Below are 21,656 nucleotides of genomic sequence, written 5' to 3'. Positions count from 1 at the left end.
CAGCGCCGATTCGGGCAGCGAAAGGTAAATATCCCAGTCTTTTATTTCACTATCATGATGATGAATAGAAATCTAGATCTGTATCAGCCCATTCATCCCATGATATTTCTCAACCATGTCACGCAGTAATTCAAGAGTTGATTCAGCTAGGCGTACATGGCGGCTTTATGGAACTTCATCTGGGTAAATTATAATTACTTTCTCATAGTAATTTGTCGCTGGAATTACATATGCTGCGTACAGAAATAATCTAGTACATACGACCACAGGGTGTGGAAAATAGGGCTTCCCGTCCGCTCAGCCGTACTCAAGCCACACGCCGGGAGGTTAGTAGTTGGGTGGGTGACCACCAGCGAATCCCTTCTGTTGTATGTATTATTTTTATTTTTGAACTTTCATAATGCTCTGATTGCTATCAGTAATCAGGTCTGAACACTTTTTGATTTTACATATGCCCCAAAGTGATAGCCGCTCTTGTAGGGACTTCAAAATCCGTAACGAAGACTTCGCGGGCGCTCCCTTAATTTCCGACTTGGCGCCGGCGATGCATGGTGAGAACAGAAACTAATCCCACTTAGCCGTCCAGATATCCACTTTCGAGGATCTCGCGCACCGTAAGGCGAGCATTTGGATCTGGGTGTAGAACCTCCACCAAAAATTGGATATCCTCATGCGAAATGCCCTTCTCTACCATGGTGTTTGCCCACATGTAAGCCGTTTCTGGTTGTGGGGTAGGCAAGATCCGGGCGCATTGTTCGTCTTCAGCATAGAATGGCAGCGATGACAAGTCAAAGTCAACTGCGACCTGATCGCGAATGGCATCTCGCTTCTCTGTCATAGTTCCAGTTCGGATTGAATCATACATTCCAGGTGATATGAAGTCCACCTGGGCCTGGAACAATTGGGCTAACTGTAGATGATATCGTCAGAGAAAGCAACGCGAGGAAGACATCCGAAAGAGAATTCACTAACTATTATCCCCCAGGACCAAACATCCGTGCTCGAACTCCAAGGTCTCCCGAAGTGGACCTCGGGACTTCGATATGTGAGGGAGGTGATCTCTCTGGTAGATGGTTTGCTAACTAGAAAATGTGTGAGATTCGCTGGTCAAGGATACAGGTATAAGGTGTGTCACATACTAGAACCGCAATCTGCCAGTCTAACGATCAGATCACGGACATTCTCATTGGGCTTGGAGGAATCGAACCCTCCAAGTACAACGTTCTCCATCTTCAAATCTAGAATATGCTTAGCTTTGTAACCAATTCTGGGAGGTTATCTGACATTCAGTCTTACCTGTATACACGAGACCTTTCATATGGACCGTAAAAATACCAAGGAGTACTCCCTTCATCATCCACTTGATCTCCTTCGTAGTAAGTGGCCTAGCATTCCGAGCATCCCAGAGCGAGTCTGTGAATGCTTCAAGGACCAACATTGGTCCAGCAGGCTCCGACTCAGGAACGTAATCCACGAGTCTGCGAATCATAGAATCCTGTGCAAACAATATTTGCATCTCCAATTCATGCCTGAATGCAGCGAGAGCAGTGGTGGACCATGGACTGTCGCTGTTGTCTCCAGGCGGCCTTTTAATAACGTACTCAGCATCAGGTCTAGAATCGTCTATCGCTAACCACACGTTGGAGGTGTTGCCGCGTGCTGGTGTTCCGAGAGGTCGGACAAGTCGGTATCGCGTACCCCTTTCGCCTTGGCAGATCAGCCCTGCGGATACGGCAGTAGATAGTGCAGCGGAGATGAACTTCGGACGATAAACATTGGAAAAGCCTGACGATGTTACACGCCAGGGACAACGTAAGAAACGCGGACATGGTGGCTTCATTTTAACATGTGTGTGCATGTGTGCGCGTGTGTTCACAGAATGTCAGCCCCTGCAGCCGACCGCGCCCTACTGTGCTTGCCTTCCGTACTCATTAACCACCCACTTTTAGTCTAGCCGCAAAGTAACTCTACGATGAGCTTTGCTTTCACAACATCAGGTGTCACCTTCTCTGGCTGAGGCTGGACTATACATAAGTACTGGAATGTCGTCTCATTTGAACAAAGCGAATTAGTACATTTCAACGTTCTCCGAGGCCACGAGGCTCGCCGTGGTTAAGTCGACCCTCCCAGCTAGGAAAGATCTGCGACATCCTGTCACGCACGCATTTCTGCCTAGGCTGTCTGAGCCAACTTCTGACCGTATGCCTTTTTCCATAGAGCAACAGCCTACCAGTATGGTCAGATAGAAAGTCCCATTGACCAACATAGTCTACTGCAAAGGCCAGCTATACCATTCCAGTGGCCAAGTCTTGGGTTCCCGAGTTGACGGCCAAATGAACAGGAAGATCTCGCCATCTTCGGGCCTTATTACAGCTTCATGATCACGACTGGGCCTGAACCGGTTTTCCAACTGCGGTTTACCATATCTGGGCCACTCGACCTGCCACGCCCCCGCCAATTCCTTGATTATCTCCCCTGCACTAACTGGTAGACGGTTGCGCATGTCCGTGCTCATCCAGGGCTCGAACTTGCCAAGGTGCGGATGTAAGCGGAGCAGCTGCAAAGAGCGACCCTGTTGGCCCATTAGGATTCGATTGAAAATTGCCTTGACCAGCGATTCATCAATGGCCGAGTTGATCATGCAGTCCCGGATGGTCCATTTGGAGATCTGGCCAAAGCGGTATGGGAAGAGTTCTTGTTCGTACGCGGTCAGCTCCCGCGGCAGAGACGGCGTCCCGTCGGCCTTGCTTGCTGCCACGCAGTTGAGGACGAGATCCAACGTCTGTAAGACCGGGAACTTCGCCAGAGCGTCGTATGTTTGCGCCTCGATCGGGTGGCCTCGGTATCGCTGCACGCAGATACACAGCGTCTGCAGAGCAGGGCAGCAGGCTGCAATGTGGGCAATGACGGCTGGATGGAACGTGGGAGCACTCTGCTTTCTAAGTGAACGTGGACGCGCCTCGTCGATTCGTTGAAACTGTGACCGCTTGTAGTACAACTTCAACTCGGTCATAGTGGGGCCGTGTCGTTTCAGAATAGCGGTGGGAAGTATCGCTGGGTTATATCTTCCCAGAAGATAGAGGTAATTCAATGGTGGGAGTGAGCGAAACATCCTCTTGACTGCCCTTGGCCAGCATGGAGAGTCTTTTGGTTGGTCAAGTCTAAGCGTTAACCGCTTCAATGCCCGGAAAGGCTGCAGCTCAGTGATGGCCGTCAAGGCAGTCATTTCCTCGATGGTACCCGCCGCCCACTCGGTGAGATATGCCAGATCAGTAATCCGGGACCACCTTTGCAGCTGTGCCGCAGCCATTTTCGTGATCAAGGGTAGCGAAAGCGTCTCCAGCTTCGCACGTGGAGCCTCGATGATTTCGCTCTCTGACAGCTGGGACGGGGACCAACTTGTAGATTCTAAGATTATCCAGTCCAAGGGTTTGACACTAATCTGCAGCGATAAATACTTTATCTGTCGTGCTTGATGGAGAAGGTCCCACAGAGCACGATCAGGATCCTCTTTAAAGGTTGTCATATGTCTTTCATCATGGCATATGACTGTGACCGCATGTAGCACGAGAGAACGAAGCCATTCGGACCAATAGAGAATCCACCTCGGAGAAAACCGACTAAGCGTGAATATAGACACACGACAGGATGGATGCACCTCCGCGACGACATCCAGAAGCTCAGCATAACGTGCGAAAGCCAGGATGCTCAGCTGCTGCAGACAGGGCAACCGCTTCACCAGGGCAATGGTCGGGGCCCAATCACCTCCAAATTCACACAGTAGTGAAACATCGATATCTTCCGGGAGGGTTTGTTCGAGATAATCGCCTATGCTCTCGTCCGGGATCGGTAGGTTAGTGGAGTAGCTTCGAGCAAGGAGCCTTAACTTCTTAACATGCGGTAATATGCGGCTAACGTCTAGAAGTTGGAGTATGCAATTCTGGGGCTCAAGGGATTGTAACGGTAGTGTAATATTCTTATAGAGAATGGGCGCGACGATCTGACTCCACTGACGGTTGACGTGTGATAAGGCTCGCAGAGCTTCCCGCGACACGTCGCTCACCTAGACGCCGAGTTAGGAAATTCCAAAGAGAGGGTAGTGGCAGTCTTACTGCACCTGCCACATGTAGCTTCAGCTCTGGTGGCAAACGATCCATGGCTCATAGTTGAGGTGGGCCAAATCGATGAAGGGGACAGCACAACGAATGAGGAATATATATGTGAGTCATACGAACCAAGGACATGGGATTATTACTATCCGCCTCTCCACTTCACCGTGAGCACTAATTTTCAAGCAATTTGTCTCCCACTTAGTCTAATGCGCTGAATGGCTGACTCCGGCTAGTATAAAGAGCCCGTTAATCGAAAGAGCATGTTCGTCAATTAAATCCTTTCTGTAGCCACACTCATCCTATATGGGCAATGCCATTTGAAGAAGTAGCGTTAATGCACTTTTAAAGGTAGACAGCCCCATGGTGAGTGCGGACAATATCATTCATAGAACAAGTTGACGGGTCTAAGGAGGAAAAAGGAAAAGAGAAGAAGTTGCAATAATATTATCAGAGAGCCCCTGAGTACAGCAATGTTACCAAGCACACACAGATCCCTGTCAGGTCATCACATGTACATCGACACATAATAAGTCGCTGTGAGCACGACTTCAGTGATAGAGGCTGCAATATATTATCAGTTGATCGCATGGTTCACTATACCATTCAAGGAACCCGCCAAGTCCAAATTCAAAGGCTACTATGGCTAAACAATGAGTCATAACGAAGATAAGGAGGAGATAGAGTAACGCTCTTTGCAGTGTGATACTGACTACATTTAGCCAATCATTGCAAAGTATTATCCCCGTGGCTTGGATGTTTAACTCCGACGATACGGTATCACCATATTCTTTCACTTCTAGATACAACGCTAACCCTTTGAAAATGATTCTTTGTCCAGCTCAAAATATTTTATTCATTCCACAGGGGCCACAAACTATTCATTCTGCCCTACAGACAATTTCTTGGGCCAGGAGGAGCTCCATGTGGGTCCCGGAGGAGCTCCGAGATACTATAAGCTCGGGTATTCTGGTATCTGGCTCTTGATAATGCACCACTGGCCACTCCGAACTTCTCCCTGAAAGAAAATAGTAGATTGCTATCCCAAATCTAAGATAACAGAATATATACCAACCAACACTGGTAACCAGCCAATCTAAGCAATGTCCGCAAACGACATCCGAGGTCGACTAGCCCTAGTCACCGGCGCTTCAGGAGGGTCAGTTTTCTCCTGTAACTCCCCAATTGGCCCCCAAATCGAAGCATTAGGACTAAAAAACATCTGCCTATCAGCATCGGCTCTGCCTGCGCTCACAAACTGGCCGAGAATGGCGCCCACCTAGCCCTCACATACTCAACCAATGTCGCCGCGATACAATCTCTCCACAGAGATCTGCAAACCCGCCATCCCGAGCTCCGCATCTCCATCCACCAAGTCGACCTCCGCTCCGCTACCGACATCACCTCATTATTCGACCAAATCATCGCCCAACATGATGGCCACAGCCCTGACATTCTCATCTCCAATGCCGGGACCGGTAAACGAATCACCAATATCTGGGACATCGATCTATCGGACTTCGACGATATGATAACCACTAATCTCCGCGCCTCGTTCATCCTAGTCAAAGGCGTGGTCGAGCACATGAAGGCACAGCGCTGGGGACGCATTGTTTTTATGTCGTCTATTGCGGCGTATGGTGGTGGGATTAATGGGTGTCGTAAGTTGCCACCACTTTTCTGTATAATATACGCGCATAAGAAAAGGGTGTATTACTAATTACTTGACTTTGATATCTAGATTACGCAGCCTCCAAGGGCGGTCTCACCGGCATGATGAAGAACCTTGCTACCAGATTGGCTGAGTACAATATTAGTGTCAATGATGTCGCTCCTGCTATGATTGGGGACACGGGGATGATTCCCAATGCTGCAGCGGTGCCGGAGGTGGTGAAGGGGATTCCGCTTGGGAGGTTGGGGACGCCAGAGGAGACAGCGAATGTGGTTCTGATGCTAGTTACGACCGGGTATATGACGGGACAGAGTCTTTTGTTGGCTGGAGGTCTGAGATGATAATTTGACTTTCTTATATGAATTGGTAGTTAGGGAATATCTTCATGCCGTAGAGTTGATGATGACTGTGGCTCTTAGCTGTTTCTGATGTTGTACAGGTTTGTTCCCTGGTTGAATTAAGCTCGATGTAACAAGTGTGCGCAGATAATGACGATTGATTTCATATTGAAAAGTCATCTATGGGGGATAAAGTCCTGATTTAAGGAAAAGTTGAAGTGCCAGCGTGGAGGAGTGTAAGTATAAATGTATTGAATCGCAGATATAATCCTCACTATGGGGTTTTAGACGATCGCAATATCATTGTTTACTTTTACTATCAGAAACTTAGAGATTTGAATCGAAGACAATATTGAATGATAAACCTGGAATAAAACACGTTGCATACAGTCATTCTACATCTCAGCTACCACACAATCGGCTGACCCATCAAACAGGCAAAACAACCTTGACCCCCATGTACTCTCGCTGATGCATAATCTTTCCATCAATAAGCACCTGGTCAGCTCCAAGTCGATTGCGCACAGTATCCGTTGGGTCTGTGACAGTGGCAATCTGGATCTCGCGCCATTCACGGTTCGTTGGGACCAGCTGGCCCTGGGATGTGAGTCGACGGAATTCTTTGTAGACGCCTTGCTCCTCGACGCATCCTTCCCGTTGGATAAGGGGGGAGTCTAGCAATTATTAGCATAAATTTAATCCCTTCTGCATCTCAAAATCAATCACACCTACCATATGCAGGCGTCATTCTCAAATCACCAACCGAACTGTTGAACAGCACCAAGGACAGCCGCTCCTCATTCAACTGATCCACAGGTGGCTTATACACACGATGCCGAGTGGCCTTGAAGTGTCCTCCCGACACAATCTCCAAAGTATCCCCAATGTTAATGACCAGCGCACCGGGCTTGTATGGCACATAGTACCATTGCTCGTCGCGACCCCAGATCTGGAGGCACGAGATAGGGACGGAGAACAACAGCGTGGTCAAGCCAAAATCGGTGTGTCCATGCATACGGAGACCCTTCGAAGCCTCTTCAGTTTGCTTCTGCACCGGTCGGAATAGGGCGTGTCGGAAGTAGCCTTCTCCGGTTGGGCTGCCATGAGACTGGACGTTGTTCCAGAGGTAGTCGTCGGGTAGCTCAAGGACACGAGAGAAGAGGGTTAGAAGGCGTCGATTGACCGACTGTGTCAGGTAGTTGCAGAAAGCCTCGATCTCATCCATGAATGGATGCAGGCATGTGGGGACTCGGTTGATGTCCTCCCAGTCCTGCTTGTACCAGTTGAATTGCTCGATTCCGTCGGCGGGGCCACGGTTGCGCTATACGCAGAGGTTAGCTTCAATCGCATTGGAGAAGGGTGGGGTAGTATCTTACCTTGAATCCGTAAGGGTGCTTGTATCCAGACCAGAGACCTGTGTCGGGGTGGAACAGGAGGCGCTCTTTGTCTTCCTCGCTAATGTTGTTGTAGAGATACTGTGCAAGGGCGAATTGGCGGTGGAGCTGCAGATAAGACCTATTAGTAAGTGTACCATTGTCACTATTGAGGGCTTCCACCTACCTGCTCCAAGGAAACGCCGTAGTTCTCAAGGAAGAGGAAACCATCATCACGGATGGCAATCTTGACCTGTTGAATCAGATGATCTACTACTGCTGGGTCCTCTGAGTCGAGCAGCGAAAGATCAATTGACTTGAGCTGAGCAAAGTTGTGATTCTCCTTTGTTACCGGAGGGGGAACCCATTCTGGCACAGATGGCTTCCCGGGCAGGTCAGCTGAAGGGGGGTTGAATGGAGCTGTGGGTGCCATGGTGGTGTTTAGACAATGGAGAATAATATTGTTTGATTCGTTGTATGCAGTGACTGTGATATGGCTATTTGCTATTTCTTCTACTCCGAATTGAAGTCTGATTATATACACGTCTAGATTGGGACTATCTCGGCGTCCGCCATGCCCAGATTACCCAAGCCATGTGATACAGTTCAGGGGAGCTCTTCTGGCAGAGGAGCCACGGGATGCGTACAGTACTGCCTCATGAGCAGCAACAGATGGATCAATGGCATGATGGATGCTTATCGAGCCTCGCGTTCTTCCTCCAAACCAAGCCTCCTCCCTCGATGGCGCTGCTATCTTAGCGTGTCCGATAGGGTTGCTCTCGGATCGCCGAAGGTGGTTAGTTCGTGCCGATCAACCCAGCTAGTTAGGTATAGCTGTGATAACGATAAGGGAGGAGCTCCTCCCATAGCCTCCGCAGTGCAGGCTTGGCATCGCCATCCACGAGACATGTCGCAACAACTGGACACGCAGAAAAAGCCATTTAAAGGGGAGTTGAATGTCATTGGCATCCCTCATTCATATCACAAGCACTAATCTCAGAGTGTCGAAGATTACCACATCCAAATTCATCCAATCAAGATGTCGCGCCAACTTATCTCGAGCGAGAAGTTCCCTCCCAAGCCTCACAACTGTGAGTAGCTCCCCCAACTTGTTTGTTACCAGTCAAGGGCACTGGCTAACTTGTATTTGCAGGCCCCGCAGTCAAAGTTCCCGGACTTGTTTTTTGTGCCGGACAAACTGCCACTGGAGAGATTAAGCAAGCCACAGTAAGCATGCCCCCACTCAGCGTCTCCCTGGTATAAGATCCAGTTTTCTAACCATCTCAACAGCGAACTGTACTCCAAAACCTCAAGGAGGTGCTCGAGCTATCCGGGTCGTCGCTCGAGCAAGTAGTCAAGTACAATGTCTACCTGGCAGACATGAAGGACTTTGCTGCCATGAACGAGGTGTATATCGATTTTCTGCCCAAGCCAATGCCTTCTCGGTCGTGTCTGCAGGCAGTTCCTCCGGGGGATGGAACGGTCATTGAGATTGAGTGTATCGCACAAGCTTGAGTCATTTGGTTAATATTAGAGGGTCGTCAATGCATAAAAATAAATTCTCATCACATTTTAAATAGAAACTTTTGACTCTGCCAAACACTTTACTCAGTAGTGAATTTTCATGCTTTAGCGCTCCTTGCGTACATGCCTGTGCTGCGCTGAGTTATAATGTCTAGCACTAGGAATTAGTTCAATAGTTCCAGTCGTGCTGTGTAACTGAGTATACAAAGCCGACGATTATGTAGAAGCTAGCTCGCAAGTCAGCTGGGTATCACACTTCTGTCAGGTGACTGCGTGATTGGTCTTCCCCCACTTTCTCTTCTTCCCTCTCCCTCTCTTGCTTCACTATATCCCTTCGTCTATTTTTCCTACTACTTCATCAAATTCGTCAATCCTATCTCTATTTGGTCATGGCTATAAGCAGTACATGTTATTAGCCATTCTACAGCAGAAGAGTCTTCGATACGAGGCAATGCTCACATTCTTCTAGTTCAGCTAAATGACAATGTTTTCTATTCTATACAGTTCACTCTGTTCATGACCTTGCTACCTCAAACTCTGCCATATACCAATTCTGAATCGCTTTGGTGTCGCCTGTGATAGCGACCGTGTCATATGTCTTTCTAGCCTCCTTTGCCAAACTCCCATTGTTAACCATTCTCCCAGCCCACTTGCCATGCTTCCTCGCCGCCGCAACAATCTTCTCAACTGCAACAACAAACTCCGGCTCATCTCCCCGTGCAGGCACGTATCCGAGGAGAGACTGTGCCAAGTCATTGGGTCCGATGAAGACAAGATCCACACCCGGAACGGCGCAGATTGCGTCGACATTCTCCACACCAGCACGGGTCTCAATTTGAATCATGGTGATGATAGTCTCATTGGCTGACTTCATGTACTCGGGCGTAGTCAGACCATGGCCAATGGCAGGAAAGGCGGACCCCTGGCCCCGCAATCCCTGTGGCGGGAATTTGGCAGATGCCACCACTTGTTGCGCCTCTTCGACGGTGTTTATTTGGGGAACCATGATGCCGTGGGCACCCGTATCGAGCGCACGCTTGACAATGTCATGAGTGGGACCGCGAATGCGGATGATGGGGGATACACCCAGGGAGGAGATGGCTGCGACAGAGTTGTGCATGGCGTCGTCGGAGATATGACCATGTTCGCAATCAATGATGATACCGTCAACCCCGGTCAGAGCGACAATCTGAGCCATGCGCACGGAAGGAAGGGCCATGAAAGTCATTAACGGGTATTCTCCGGCTTTGATCTTGTTCAGAAGCCGCAGCCGAGGGTTGGAAATCTCGGTTGTGAGAGGAGTGGGGTAGGTCTTCGTGTAAGTCATCGTGTCGGTGGTATCAGGAGGATTCTGTGATAGGAGATGATGACTCTTACTGGACTCGCCGACATTGTCAGTTAAGTAGTTGGTCTGCTACAGGGATGTCGGTCGTGTTCAGGGAATTTCGCCCATGCGGGGAGGGAGTTGAACGGGAGGAGTGTTTAGCGCTCCGGGAGGAGCTCCGCCGATCCATCTCAACTCCTCTTCCTCCTCCACTCCTCCAGCAAAGGCTTGTCACACATGGACTGGACTGTGTTCATGTGGAGGATAAAAGATAAGGTTAGTGCGCTCCTCCCTCCTTATCTACCCGGCGCTTGATTGTCAGCGAATCAGTGACTCACCACGGTTCGTAACACACTCCACATCAATAGCCGGTCGGCATTACCCAGATGTCATGGATAGCACCGGCCTATCCAATCAGAATAACATGATATACACCTTTGACGCTCCTTAATATCTTGGCCAGTCTCCCCTGGGGCAACAGCTCACATGTCCTTTTCAAGCCTCCACTCCTGCTGTCATGGACAAAACAATGGATCTCAAGAAACGCCCCTCGTCCATCAAGTCGGAGGGCAATGTTTCCTCTGCAGAAGGGCAGGTCAATGATGTTGTCGGTGATGCGTATGAGCGCATGCCAGAGTCCCTACGCAGTCTTAGCGAAGATGAGCGCCGCCGCCTCAATCGGAGAATCGTCCGCAAGGTGGACCTCATGGTTCTGCCTACGGTTGGGCTCTTGTATATCCTGAACTACATCGATCGTCAGAACCTTGCTTCGGCCAAGCTGCAGGGCATCATGGAAGATCTCCACATGTCAACAGACCAATTTGCCACGGCCGTCTCAATCCTCTTCGTTGGATATCTGCCCTTCCAAATCCCCAGCAACCTCCTCATCACCCGAATCGCCCGACCGGGCATGTACATCTGTCTTGCGGTCACCATCTGGGGCTGCATCTCAGCTGCAACCGCAGCTGTTCACAGCTACGGCCAACTACTCGCCGTGCGCGCCATCCTCGGCATCGCCGAAGCCGTCTTCTTCCCCGGCGCAATCTACTACCTCTCAGCCTGGTACACCAAAGCGGAGCTTGGCAAGCGCATCGCCGGTCTCTACATCGCCCAACAAGTCGGCAACGCGTTCGGAGGACTCTTCGCCGCAGCCATCCTCCAACTAGACGGTGTCCACAACATCGCCGGTTGGCAATGGCTCTTCATCATCGAGGGCAGCGCCACAGTCGGCATCGGCATAATCTGCGCTTTAATCATGCCCGGATTTCCACACAACAGTCGCATCCTCTCCCCAATCGAGCGAGACCTAGCCGTATGGCGCATCGAATCCGAAGCCGGAGCCGCGGAAGGCTCCGAAAACGAACCCATCCTTCGCGGATTCATGAAAGCCCTCTCCGACCCCAAACTCGTCCTGATGATCTTCTGCAACATGCTCTCCCAATGCCAAGGCTCCATCGCAAACTACTTTCCCACCTTAGTCGGCTCCCTCGGTTTCTCCTCTAACACCATCAGCCTCCTCCTCACCGCACCGCCCTATGTCCTTGCGGGCATAGTCTACTACGGCCTCATGTTCTACTCCGATCGCTACAACACCATCTATCCACTCATTATGGCCTGCATTTCCATCTCCGTCGTCATGTACATAATCCTCATGTCCACCCTCAACATCGGCGCACGGTACTTTGCAATGATAATTCTCCCGTTTGCCTCTGTCGGTCCGCAGCTTCTACTCTACAAAACTATTAACCTGCATATGGCCCGTCCGGTATCTAAACGCGCTGCCGCCTCTGCACTGGTGAACTCTATCGGCTGTACGTCGAACATATGGGCGTCATATTTATATTACGATGGTCCGCATTTCTATGCTGCCTTTGGAACGCTCATGGGTTCGGCCTTCCTCCTGGCTGCTACGGTCACGGTGTATCGGTGGCTGGTCCGTCGCGAGAACAGATACCTAGATTCAGGCGACCCAGATCTGATCGGCAAGGTCGTCAAGGGCGGAGTTACAGAGGAGATGGTGCAGCTGCGGTGGCGATACGAGATGTATTGATATATAGCAAGGTACAACTCTGTGTTAATCAGACAAACTAGTAGTCACTGGTAGTTACATACATACACTCTCTCACATCTAGCTATAGAAAAACACTAGTCCAACCCACCCAAACACCCCATCACCAACCTCCCAATAACCCACCTCTCCCTCCAACCAAACACCCTCCTTGCCCAACGCACCGCCCCTTCCACATCCGCATCCCCAACGCCCACCACCCCCATTGCTCCAGGCACACCCCCTCTCACCAACTGCCACGCGACCAAAAACGCTTTATAGGCATACAACGTCACCCACGGCGCCTCGCCCTGCACATTCCCCTCCTCTTCCAAGTACATCAGAAACCAATCCACATGGGACTGGAACGCCTTGGCCGTCTCCGCTTCACAGAGGAACTCACACGCCGAGGGCGCCAGCTCCGTCGCTTGCTGGAGCATCGTATCAATACTGGCTTTGACGATGCCGCCTGTGTGGCTGGGTGACCACATCTGTAGCTCGATCATGGCGGTTTGCCAGGTTGCGGTGGCGTGGGTGGTGGATTTGGGGGGTAGTGTTGATGGGGAGGATGAGGTGGGTGATGGGGAGAGGAATACACCTAGAGATAGGAGCGATGAGCGCAGCGCTGAGAACCGCTCCATGCTTAGCATTCCGGTCATGGTGGACCAGCCGGAGATTTCGCGCGCGCTGGAGATGAGGAAGTGGGTGATATTGATTGCGCCGTAGGGGTCGAAGGGAGGGATGGTGGATGTCGATGGAGATGGAGATGTAGGATCTGTGGCTGGGGAGGATAGGAAGTGGCGGACTGCGTCGTCGTAGCGCATCGATGTAGCATGGTGGTGATGTTGTTGTTGGGAGATGAGTTGGAGATGCGCCCATTGTGCGGCGGAGGGTGCGGTCCAGTGGGTTTCTGGACAGGGAAGGTCGTGTTTGACTTCGAGGTGGGAGATGGCGCGGGGGATGGAGAGGAGTTGGTACCATAGGGCGTCGACTTGATGTACGGCGAAGAGAGTTCGTTTGTGGGATTCGGCTTTGATGAATTCTTTCCAGAGGGAGTCCAGGTCGGACGTGTTAACGGATTCGGTGGATATTGGGTGCATAAGGCCGGTGGAGCGCGCGAGGGATATCATTGTCGCATGCATTTGGAGGCCTTGTGTTGAGTCGGGGCCGCAGAGGTACATCATGGCGCAAATTTGGAGGAGGAGGTAGGTTTGGATTAAGGGGAGATGGTCGGTGGTGGTGGTGTGAGGATTGTCGGTGGAGGAGAGGAGGGAGCGCGCGAGGAGGTAGCAGCGGGTGGAGAGGCTGGTTCCTGTGTTGGAGCGGGCATCACATTCCGGGTCTTCGCCGTATTGGTATGCCAGGGAGAGCATGGCGAGGAGGAGGTGGGAGGGTATGGCGCTGGGATTGAATGTTGGGTGGTGGAGGAAGGGGAGGAAGTGTGACACATGCGTGAAGAAGAGGTTGCAGCCTTCGCGGATTTGTGAGGCAGATGGAAACCATTTGCTTTGAGACAGGGTACTCTCGGGTGCGATAGGGATGATAGAGAAATCTTTCGAAAAGCTGAGGTCGCTCAGGTCAATATCCGGAGGCTGTGAAGTGGATATCGCTTGCGGCTGGTTGTCGAACTGGTCTGTTGCTTGGGTAAATGATGTTTCGCGTAGCAGGCTACGTTCCAGTTCTAACGCGTCTAGCAAAACAGACTCGTCCATTGATATAGGTTGCGTCAGGTTAACTGGGGCAGGCTGGATACGATCACTGTTCTCTATGGGTGATCCGCTGGACGCAGTGCTAGTTCCTCCTGCATCATCTGCATATTGCTCTTGCGATGGCTCAGACGTCCATGCAGGCCTATCCAGCTCCAGCCCATCAACATCCTGTAGCTGCCCACGGTGCTGGCCAGAGTTCTGAGGCCGAAGGAAACACTCGTCCCTTTGTTTTGACCTCTTCGTCGTTCGTCGCTGCTCATGCTCGGCATGCTTCCGCTTCATATGCCGATGTCGCAAATCCGGACGCGAAAAGGTAGCCTGGCATAAGTCACACGGCAATGAAACCTCCTTTCTGGAACGAGAGTGCAGAGCTGCATGTCGTTTGAGATTCTCATGTCGAGTGAACCGGCGCATACAAACCAGACATTGGAATGGCTGGTAGGAGGTCATGGCTGCGTTGGTGTGGATGACAGCCGCCATGAGGAGAAGCTGGAGAGGAGGAAGAAGAAGCAAAGAGGGGAACGGCACGACGGAGCAAATGAGAAAATCCGGGGCGCATAGTCTTACCCCACCCCCGCAATTTGTCTAGTCGATCCTTCGGTTCGCAGATGACAGGTGGCTGGCTGCCCTTGGCACGCTTGGACTGTGTGACAGTTGGATGGCATTCGGCTTGGAGAGGAAGATGTTGCTCACATATACTCTGATTTTTGGTCCAGGAAAGAGGGGAAAAAGAAAGAAATACTGGGGGAAGCTAGTCTTATCAATGACGGGCAGATCGGCTATTGACTCTTATCTGATATCGTCCGTCTTCCCCAGATAACGATCTTTATCTGGTGGTCTCTGATTGGTCAGTGTTCCCCTATCAAGGCACTGCCATGTGGCCTCGAGATTCTCCTGGCTAACTCTTTGGTATTAGGTGTGGTAATTGCGTAGGCTCGCTGCTTCCAGCTGCTCAAAGCTGCTCAATAGCGGGAGAGTAGCAGATATGGTATACTACTAATTTCACTGTGAGTATCAGGCTGCCTCTTATCCTGGTGAATTTGCAATATAACGCCGAATATACTATATTATTTAGGATGTGACTAGACCATGAGGTGACCTAAGTACTACAGTTTCTCACCCCCAACAGTAACAAAGAACTTGAAAGAAGATGCTTACATCGTACTTGTCTCGTGTTCACTACTAGAGTAACTACAAAGTCCGTGGACTGAACGAGATGAATTCCCACCGAAGCACGCAGGCAAGAGGAATAGCATAACCCCCATCACATACTATAGCATTTTACAACTAATGTGAGGTCATCCTACTACAAACCTCATCAGCCTTATAACCATTCGAGTCTTCTGGCCTCCGGAATGAAGCCATAGAAAGAGATCTCCACAAAAGTTGAATGCCCCTGATTCACCCTACTTTAACTGCCAAGACCCCGAATAAGCAGCATCAAGTCAACCGATTTGCAACATGCTCGACGCAACCTCCATGCTATCATCACCTATAACTGCGATCCCTCATTGGTGCTTCAGATACAAAGAACCTGACAGCCAGGGCACAAATAAGATAAGATACTCCTCATAAGGCTGAGAGGCACAAATCGAGATCATCTGACTGCCAAGACCCGCCGTAATATCCGATCGGGCTAAAAGAGCATAAAGGGCCGATGCGCTACCACGGTACCATCAGCTTTCTTATTTATTTAAACTACCATTTCAATTCCTGGCTCCCAGGGGAGGCCTGATTTCTACACATCCTATTATTTCCCCATAAACTTACCTGTTTCGTCTTCAGAGTCTCAGCCAAGAACATGAACGCCGACAAGAAGCCCACTACCTCAACTTTACCCTCCTCATCCTCTTCGCAAAGGCCTACTAGCCTTCAAAGAATTGCACGGAGTCCGTGGACGTAAGTAAAATAAAATCCCATCATTACAACCCCAGTGACACAGAGCTGACTCATGTTAGCCTACTTCATATTGTACTATTCACCGCCAGTCTCAGATATCTGTGGAGTTATATGCAATGGCCTAAGGGAGGGGATATGGCTCTATCGCTCAATACTGCTCTTACAATACTCTATATTATTGTACGGCGCTATGTAGATGATTAGTGGAATGTCAGTTAATTTCATTCGAAGATGTTAGGTCCTAACATAGTAAAAAATGAGATGATGATGATCCTAAAGTTGATTATATGTTCCGCAAATCATTATGAATGATACAGAATTTGTACAGGCCCAACCCCAGTAATGCTGGGAAACGAGGTTCGCGTGAATTAACAAATCGCTCAGTATAATCCAGATAAAATGCCAAAATGTGCTCAAAATTTCTTCGTGCTGCTCGTTGTCGCTGAAATGTATTATATGGTGACCATGAATGTAAATGATTGGCAAATGTGCTACCAGATGCGGAACCCTCTCGGGGCTATTGAAGATATGTCATGCTTAGAATATACCGAATCGTTTCGATTTCCCTTCTATATCATATATTAGACAGGTTGTGACACAGTTGGAGAAAATACGCACCTTTCTTTTCCTTCTGCCCACTGCCAGTGCCCGCAGCTGCTGCGCTAGCCTTCTCTGGATTGACCCCGTCGACAGCCGCTCGAATGGCGGCAATTCGGCGTTTAGCTCGGAGATCTCCTTGCTCCGCTGCTTGCACGTACCAGACATTCGCTGCCAGGTGGTCTGGCCGGCAGCCAATGCCCGTTTCCGTGAAGTATCCAACCGCATATTGTGCCTTGGTGAGTCCTACACGATCAGGTCAGCATCTCATTGCTTGGGTTACTATGTAGGTATCTTACCAGTCTCCGCAGCACGCTTAGCCCATTCGTAGGCTTCATACTCATCCTTTTCCAGCACAGGCTCTGCCCCAACGAGGTACCAGGCACACAGTGCCATCATGGCCAGAGGATGGCCACCCTGCGCAGCGTTGGTATAGAAATGGATTGATAAGGCAGGATCCCTGGGGCATTCAAGTTTGCCATGCTCATAGGCATCACCCAAGCGATAGCTGGCCTCGATATGACCTAGGTCCGCCGCCTTGGTGAACAGCTGGGCAGCATAAGCAGGGTCTGGAAATACGTCGTCGCCATATCCCGTTTCGTGCATTAATCCCAACTCATAAGGAGCGGAGTTATACTGAACGTCGGATGAATCGGTAGCGCGTTTCATCCACTTGATACCTTCACGATAGCGTTTTCCTAGCCCCATATCCCCTTCCAAACAAGCCTTCGCCATACGTAGCATAGCGCCCGGGTGGTTTTTGGATGCTGCCTGTCGGTAGAACTGCTGTGCCCGAGCGGCGTCAACTCGGGTACCCCAGCCGAACTCATAACTCAAAGCAGTACGGTAGCATGCTTCGACATGTCCGTGTTTACTGGCCGCCAGGAACAGTGGAAACGCCCGATCATAGTCCTCTTTCCCTTTGCTGAACAACCCTGAAGCGTATCCGTCGGCCAGATAGTATTGAGCAAAGGGATAGCTGCGATCAGCTAGGCGCTGGAGGATGGACTTGGACTCGCGCAGAAGGCTAGCACGGTTGATGTCGCTTCCTTTTTGGCCATACACTGCAGATGTACCGTCAACCTCATCGGGTGGCATTTCCAACATTGCGTTCACCATGAAGATGGCAAACTCATATTGAATGGCGGGGTCGTCGGTCTTCTTGACATTTGCCAGATACATGTCGAACGTTTGTTTGTGGCTCAACAAGGATGCGTTGTTGCCGACAGCGGATTGCAGATGGGAGTTGCCAATCTGTACTGGGGCAGGTCCGGGTTGCGGATAGCAGCTGTTGAGCTGTTCAACGAAAGATACTGGTCGGACATCGGGAGATGCACTGGAGTCCCGGGATGATCCACGGGCGTGGAGGTACGGCGAGAGCCGAGAAGATCTCCGTCTTTCACCCAGGTCGGAGCCGAGCGAGTGTGTTGAAAGAGAACGCCCATTGACGGCTGGGCGTGGCTTCTGTAAATTCTCAGATGAGCCATCTGCTGGTGATTGCTGGTTTGCGGGCTGGGGAGCTTCGTACGGTCGATGATGGTAGTGCAAAGGTTCGTAGCATTCCGAGGCTTGCGTCGTACTGTCGAGACTGTCCCGGGAAGAGCTAGTCTGACTGTCTTTCGCGGGTTGTTGGTCCAACGAAGATGTGCTCGTGTTGGGCAGACTGTTGTCTTTGGTGTGAGGATCGACTACCGACCAAGACGCACTGCTATGGGGTGTGTGCCCGTATGTCCGATGCTCTGGTACCTGGGGGGCTTTGAAGTCATCTACCTGGGGTGGAGATGATCCATCGATGGTCTTTCCATGAGTCTGCTGCTGCTCGGAGAGAGATATGTGGGCGAAGTCATCAGTAGGAAGCGTCAGTTCAATACCGTCCTCATGATAATCCGGCTCCGTCGGATCGCTTTCCCCATGGATTCTGACCCGTGGAACCGAATAGCGTTGGCTTTCGGGGCGATCTTCCGGCATGTACACCGGATCCGTTAGAGACTTCCTGGGAATAGGCTTGCTGTATAAGCGATTGAAGCTGTCCCGCCGGGGTTCACGATGCACCGGGGGGATGGGAGGAGAAGAACGAAGATAAACGGGCGGAGGGGAAGAAAGCGGCTGGGGATAGCCGCCGCTGGCAGAGCGCGCCATCCTTCCTAATTCTTTGTGTTTGAGATCCGATCGATGATGGCAAAATGCCACAAATGTATGTATATTCCGAGCGTGGTCGCAGAACAATCCCTGATAGTGGGGACAATCGTCAAGATGATTTGAAATGGCCCCGGAAGTTATGCGATAAGCTGTGGACTATGCATGGGATATGAAACCTGCCATGTGCGCTGGAGCGAGGTGACGAATCTCGAGGGCTGCAAACGAATGGAAAGAGACAAGGCAACGAGGGGAGATCAGGGATCGCGGGACAAGGGGACTGCTGCTGCTGCTGGAATGTGGAGAAAGCTGGAGAAGTATGATGGGTCAGCTCAGGGAAATTCGGGGGGTCCACCGGGAAAATAGGCCTACCTTGCAGGAAACGCTAAACGATGGGTCCTAATGGGATGCAGCTGCTGGATTCCATGACGCAGAGAACAGAGGAGTGACTGGGGGATATCGGGGGGGACAAACGAAGGTCCAAAGGCCACTCAAACGAAGCGAGAGACCGATGAAAGAAGGGAGAAAAAAAAAAAAGACTTGCCAAGTGGGATTGGCGAAGAAGTGGGAGGGTTATTCTTGGGGGGCAGAAGAGGAGAAAATGGCTCGGGAAGAGAGTTGCGCCCAGAAGTCAATTCCGGCTTAGTTCCGTATAGAGTATGGAACTAGTAACAAACGGTACTTACTAGATACATGGTCCCTCACTAGTAGACTACTCACTCCAACTACCACCAGTAGAACCGAGTTGACGCTTGCACTAAAAAAGGATCATTGAATCATTTTCAACGGTCACGAGGCCAAGAAGAGACAGCTTACACTTACTCTTCTCGGCCCGACTAGCCCGACTGGGAATGACAGGGTCGCCAAAAATAGCCCCAAGTCGACTGCCTGCTTACGCTGTCTGTACCATGCGTGTCTCACTGTCTCACTTGCGCTACTTCCACTACAACTTTCAAGGCAACCCAATCCAATCATTCATCCCATGCTACGACTGTGCTGTTCATTTGGCTCCTCCAGGAATTAAAAATACGTCGAATGTCTTGGGCCACCGGGTGTCCAAGCTCCCGGGCGATTCCACGATCCATGGGTCATGAGGGACTCCGGTAGGCATACTTAATGGTGGTGGCTGGTTAAATTTAAACTACTCTACCACTACCCCTCCAATTGCTGTCATAGAGTGTGGACCCTTACGCCACATTGGGCTCAGGCCATATGAACTGGCTAACTATATTAATTCATTTATTTACCTCGTCTTTCGGTTGGCACTTTCGGACTGGTACGGCTGTTACATGGCTGATTCCCGCTATGGATTGCACAAAGCACTGTGAATCAGCAGACAACAATCGACTCATCCATTTCAGTCCTCTTTCGAGTCTCATATCTGCCAGGTATCTTTGATCTGGGTTCGTCCCCTTCGAAGGTGCTAGCCATCGATATTAACATGCCTCATGTTGAACCCTAGTCTCAGGCGATGATCCCCCACACTCCTCTCGTACTTACATGTATGTATGTAAGTAATAAGATCGAGCAAAATGGCGTGACAGCGATCCAAGCTCGCATCTTCCCGCCTGTAGCCTTTCGGACACGGAAGACCACAAGGCTGCTCCGTCCAGATTGTTTCAAAGTACCCATATTGGCGGAAGAATCGGAACCCCGTCGGCGCCAGTCGGTGATTGGTGCGCGCGACCCGGAGAACACAACGGAGCGGTCTCGGCGCACAGTCCAGTATAAGGGCTTCCCATTGGCTTCCGGGGCAATGGGCAATCATTTGCCCGGATTCCGATCGTCTTGGCCGCCCCGCGTGTTATCCTTTCTCTCTAGTTATGACTGCTTATTGCTAACTACTACGTAGTATATACATATTCTGAATAGCAGATCTTTCTCCTGATGTCCTCCCACCGCGTGAATCTGGGTGAATAAATTGTTTTCCCGTCCGTTACCTACTGATCAGTATCAATAAAGCTCAGGCCGTTTGTAGTGATCAATACAAATGATGTGAATCCGGGAAGCATCCTGGCCATATGTAGCTGGAATCGAAACAATGACATACATTGAATTCCCTGGATACATTATCGCTGTGAAGCACATGTGGCCCGCTCCGAAATAAGGAAATGCCACCTCATACACTCATACACTCATTATGACATTTTGAGCTTTGCTAGCAGCGATCTTGAAAGAATAATGGATATATTCTGATTGGACTACGCGCAATATGGTCTATTTATCTACTTCTTCCCATGGCATCTAATCCATGATATCATTACAGTCGAAGTGGCATCCCAGATATAGATTTTAACACCATGTTATGCTATGTATGCCTCATATATTGCAGGTCAGGCACCCCATGAAACCATCATTCAAGTACTCATTGATTAATGTGCAAAGGCCAAGGACTCCGACGGCGCACGAGTTGGGTCATACCCAAGCTTACCTTTGATAGAGACTCTCAATTCCCGGCATTTACTTGAGGTTGTTACGCGATGAACTCTATCAAAGTGTGTACGCATTCATAATCAGCATATGTCACTGTCATGGAGGCGGCCGTTCTCGTATCACGTGCATGGATATTATCATTCAGTCCGTCAATTGATCTCTGTCATGTGGGTACACGTGGTACAGTCGTTATTGAATCTCAATTCCCGTATAGGTCACATATATGATGTATCATTCGGAGCGCACGATTCGGAGCTCGGAGATATAGTGGTCAGGCTTTCTGTCAGGGGCAATATATCCAAGGATTGCCAGTGAAGTCGCAACTGACAGCCTTTCATACTAAGGAGGTCAGGTAGAGATTTCGACCTCCAGAGTGACTCTATAATTAGATAAGCGGATACCGAACTCATGTCCGTTCGAGAGTGGAGAGACGAGATTGCCGATCGCCTCGGGACCTGAACGAACGACAAGGTAACTGCCCTGATTTAGGGGGTA

At 50.3% G+C, this 21,656-nt stretch overlaps 11 protein-coding genes across 11 annotated transcripts; 4 read left to right on the top strand and 7 right to left on the bottom strand.

Annotated features, from left to right (window-relative positions):
* Window positions 1-483: 483 nt before the first annotated feature.
* BO79DRAFT_273977 (kinase-like protein) lies at window positions 484-1,851 on the bottom strand. The gene is made up of 4 exons (XM_025687556.1): window positions 1,297-1,851; window positions 1,140-1,238; window positions 973-1,082; window positions 484-910 (listed from the first exon to the last, which is right to left on the bottom strand). The coding sequence occupies exons 1-4, from the start codon at window positions 1,838-1,840 to the stop codon at window positions 575-577; spliced, it is 1,089 nt and encodes a 362-aa protein (XP_025536001.1). The 5' UTR covers window positions 1,841-1,851; the 3' UTR covers window positions 484-574.
* Window positions 1,852-2,151: 300 nt separating this feature from the next.
* BO79DRAFT_273973 (uncharacterized protein) lies at window positions 2,152-4,157 on the bottom strand (the record flags this gene model as incomplete). The annotated part of the gene is made up of 2 exons (XM_025687555.1): window positions 2,152-4,063; window positions 4,113-4,157. The coding sequence occupies 2 exons, from the start codon at window positions 4,155-4,157 to the stop codon at window positions 2,270-2,272; spliced, it is 1,839 nt and encodes a 612-aa protein (XP_025536000.1). The 3' UTR covers window positions 2,152-2,269.
* Window positions 4,158-5,212: 1,055 nt separating this feature from the next.
* BO79DRAFT_273970 (SDR family NAD(P)-dependent oxidoreductase) lies at window positions 5,213-6,155 on the top strand (the record flags this gene model as incomplete). Its single annotated transcript, XM_025687554.1, has 3 exons — window positions 5,213-5,268; window positions 5,343-5,770; window positions 5,851-6,155. The coding sequence occupies 3 exons, from the start codon at window positions 5,213-5,215 to the stop codon at window positions 6,120-6,122; spliced, it is 756 nt and encodes a 251-aa protein (XP_025535999.1). The 3' UTR covers window positions 6,123-6,155.
* Window positions 6,156-6,548: 393 nt separating this feature from the next.
* Window positions 6,549-7,925, bottom strand: BO79DRAFT_156857 (gibberellin 3-beta hydroxylase; the record flags this gene model as incomplete). Its single annotated transcript, XM_025678833.1, has 4 exons — window positions 6,549-6,793; window positions 6,852-7,440; window positions 7,496-7,621; window positions 7,680-7,925. 4 exons carry the CDS (start codon window positions 7,923-7,925, stop codon window positions 6,549-6,551), a joined length of 1,206 nt encoding a protein of 401 aa, XP_025535998.1.
* Window positions 7,926-8,454: 529 nt separating this feature from the next.
* Window positions 8,455-9,007, top strand: BO79DRAFT_201755 (RidA family protein; the record flags this gene model as incomplete). Its single annotated transcript, XM_025681603.1, has 3 exons — window positions 8,455-8,583; window positions 8,646-8,719; window positions 8,783-9,007. The coding sequence occupies exons 1-3, from the start codon at window positions 8,532-8,534 to the stop codon at window positions 9,005-9,007; spliced, it is 351 nt and encodes a 116-aa protein (XP_025535997.1). The 5' UTR covers window positions 8,455-8,531.
* Window positions 9,008-9,356: 349 nt separating this feature from the next.
* Window positions 9,357-10,343, bottom strand: BO79DRAFT_290115 (HpcH/HpaI aldolase family protein; the record flags this gene model as incomplete). Its single annotated transcript, XM_025688853.1, has 1 exon — window positions 9,357-10,343. The coding sequence occupies one exon, from the start codon at window positions 10,341-10,343 to the stop codon at window positions 9,531-9,533; it is 813 nt and encodes a 270-aa protein (XP_025535996.1). The 3' UTR covers window positions 9,357-9,530.
* Window positions 10,344-10,454: 111 nt separating this feature from the next.
* Window positions 10,455-12,390, top strand: BO79DRAFT_201748 (pantothenate transporter; the record flags this gene model as incomplete). Its single annotated transcript, XM_025681602.1, has 2 exons — window positions 10,455-10,616; window positions 10,709-12,390. The coding sequence occupies exon 2, from the start codon at window positions 10,858-10,860 to the stop codon at window positions 12,388-12,390; it is 1,533 nt and encodes a 510-aa protein (XP_025535995.1). The 5' UTR covers window positions 10,455-10,616; window positions 10,709-10,857.
* Window positions 12,391-12,485: 95 nt separating this feature from the next.
* Window positions 12,486-14,378, bottom strand: BO79DRAFT_201745 (early growth response protein 1; the record flags this gene model as incomplete). Its single annotated transcript, XM_025681601.1, has 1 exon — window positions 12,486-14,378. The coding sequence occupies one exon, from the start codon at window positions 14,376-14,378 to the stop codon at window positions 12,486-12,488; it is 1,893 nt and encodes a 630-aa protein (XP_025535994.1).
* Window positions 14,379-15,803: 1,425 nt separating this feature from the next.
* Window positions 15,804-16,199, top strand: BO79DRAFT_211055 (uncharacterized protein; the record flags this gene model as incomplete). The annotated part of the gene is made up of 2 exons (XM_025682938.1): window positions 15,804-15,995; window positions 16,055-16,199. Exons 1-2 carry the CDS (start codon window positions 15,898-15,900, stop codon window positions 16,197-16,199), a joined length of 243 nt encoding a protein of 80 aa, XP_025535993.1. The 5' UTR covers window positions 15,804-15,897.
* Window positions 16,200-16,532: 333 nt separating this feature from the next.
* Window positions 16,533-18,731, bottom strand: chs3 (putative chitin synthase activator (Chs3); the record flags this gene model as incomplete). Its single annotated transcript, XM_025683507.1, has 3 exons — window positions 16,533-16,564; window positions 16,614-16,838; window positions 16,892-18,731. The coding sequence occupies 3 exons, from the start codon at window positions 18,729-18,731 to the stop codon at window positions 16,533-16,535; spliced, it is 2,097 nt and encodes a 698-aa protein (XP_025535992.1).
* Window positions 18,732-20,012: 1,281 nt separating this feature from the next.
* BO79DRAFT_211053 (uncharacterized protein) lies at window positions 20,013-20,603 on the bottom strand. Its single transcript, XM_025682937.1, has 3 exons — window positions 20,581-20,603; window positions 20,191-20,404; window positions 20,013-20,116 (listed from the first exon to the last, which is right to left on the bottom strand). The coding sequence occupies exon 2, from the start codon at window positions 20,358-20,360 to the stop codon at window positions 20,193-20,195; it is 168 nt and encodes a 55-aa protein (XP_025535991.1). The 5' UTR covers window positions 20,361-20,404; window positions 20,581-20,603; the 3' UTR covers window positions 20,013-20,116; window positions 20,191-20,192.
* Window positions 20,604-21,656: the final 1,053 nt, after the last annotated feature.

Source organism: Aspergillus costaricaensis, assembly GCF_003184835.1.
Source record: "Aspergillus costaricaensis CBS 115574 unplaced genomic scaffold BO79scaffold_34, whole genome shotgun sequence".
In the NCBI taxonomy this organism is placed as follows: Eukaryota; Fungi; Ascomycota; class Eurotiomycetes; order Eurotiales; family Aspergillaceae; genus Aspergillus; species Aspergillus costaricensis.
This window is presented reverse-complemented; position numbering and strand designations above follow the sequence as displayed.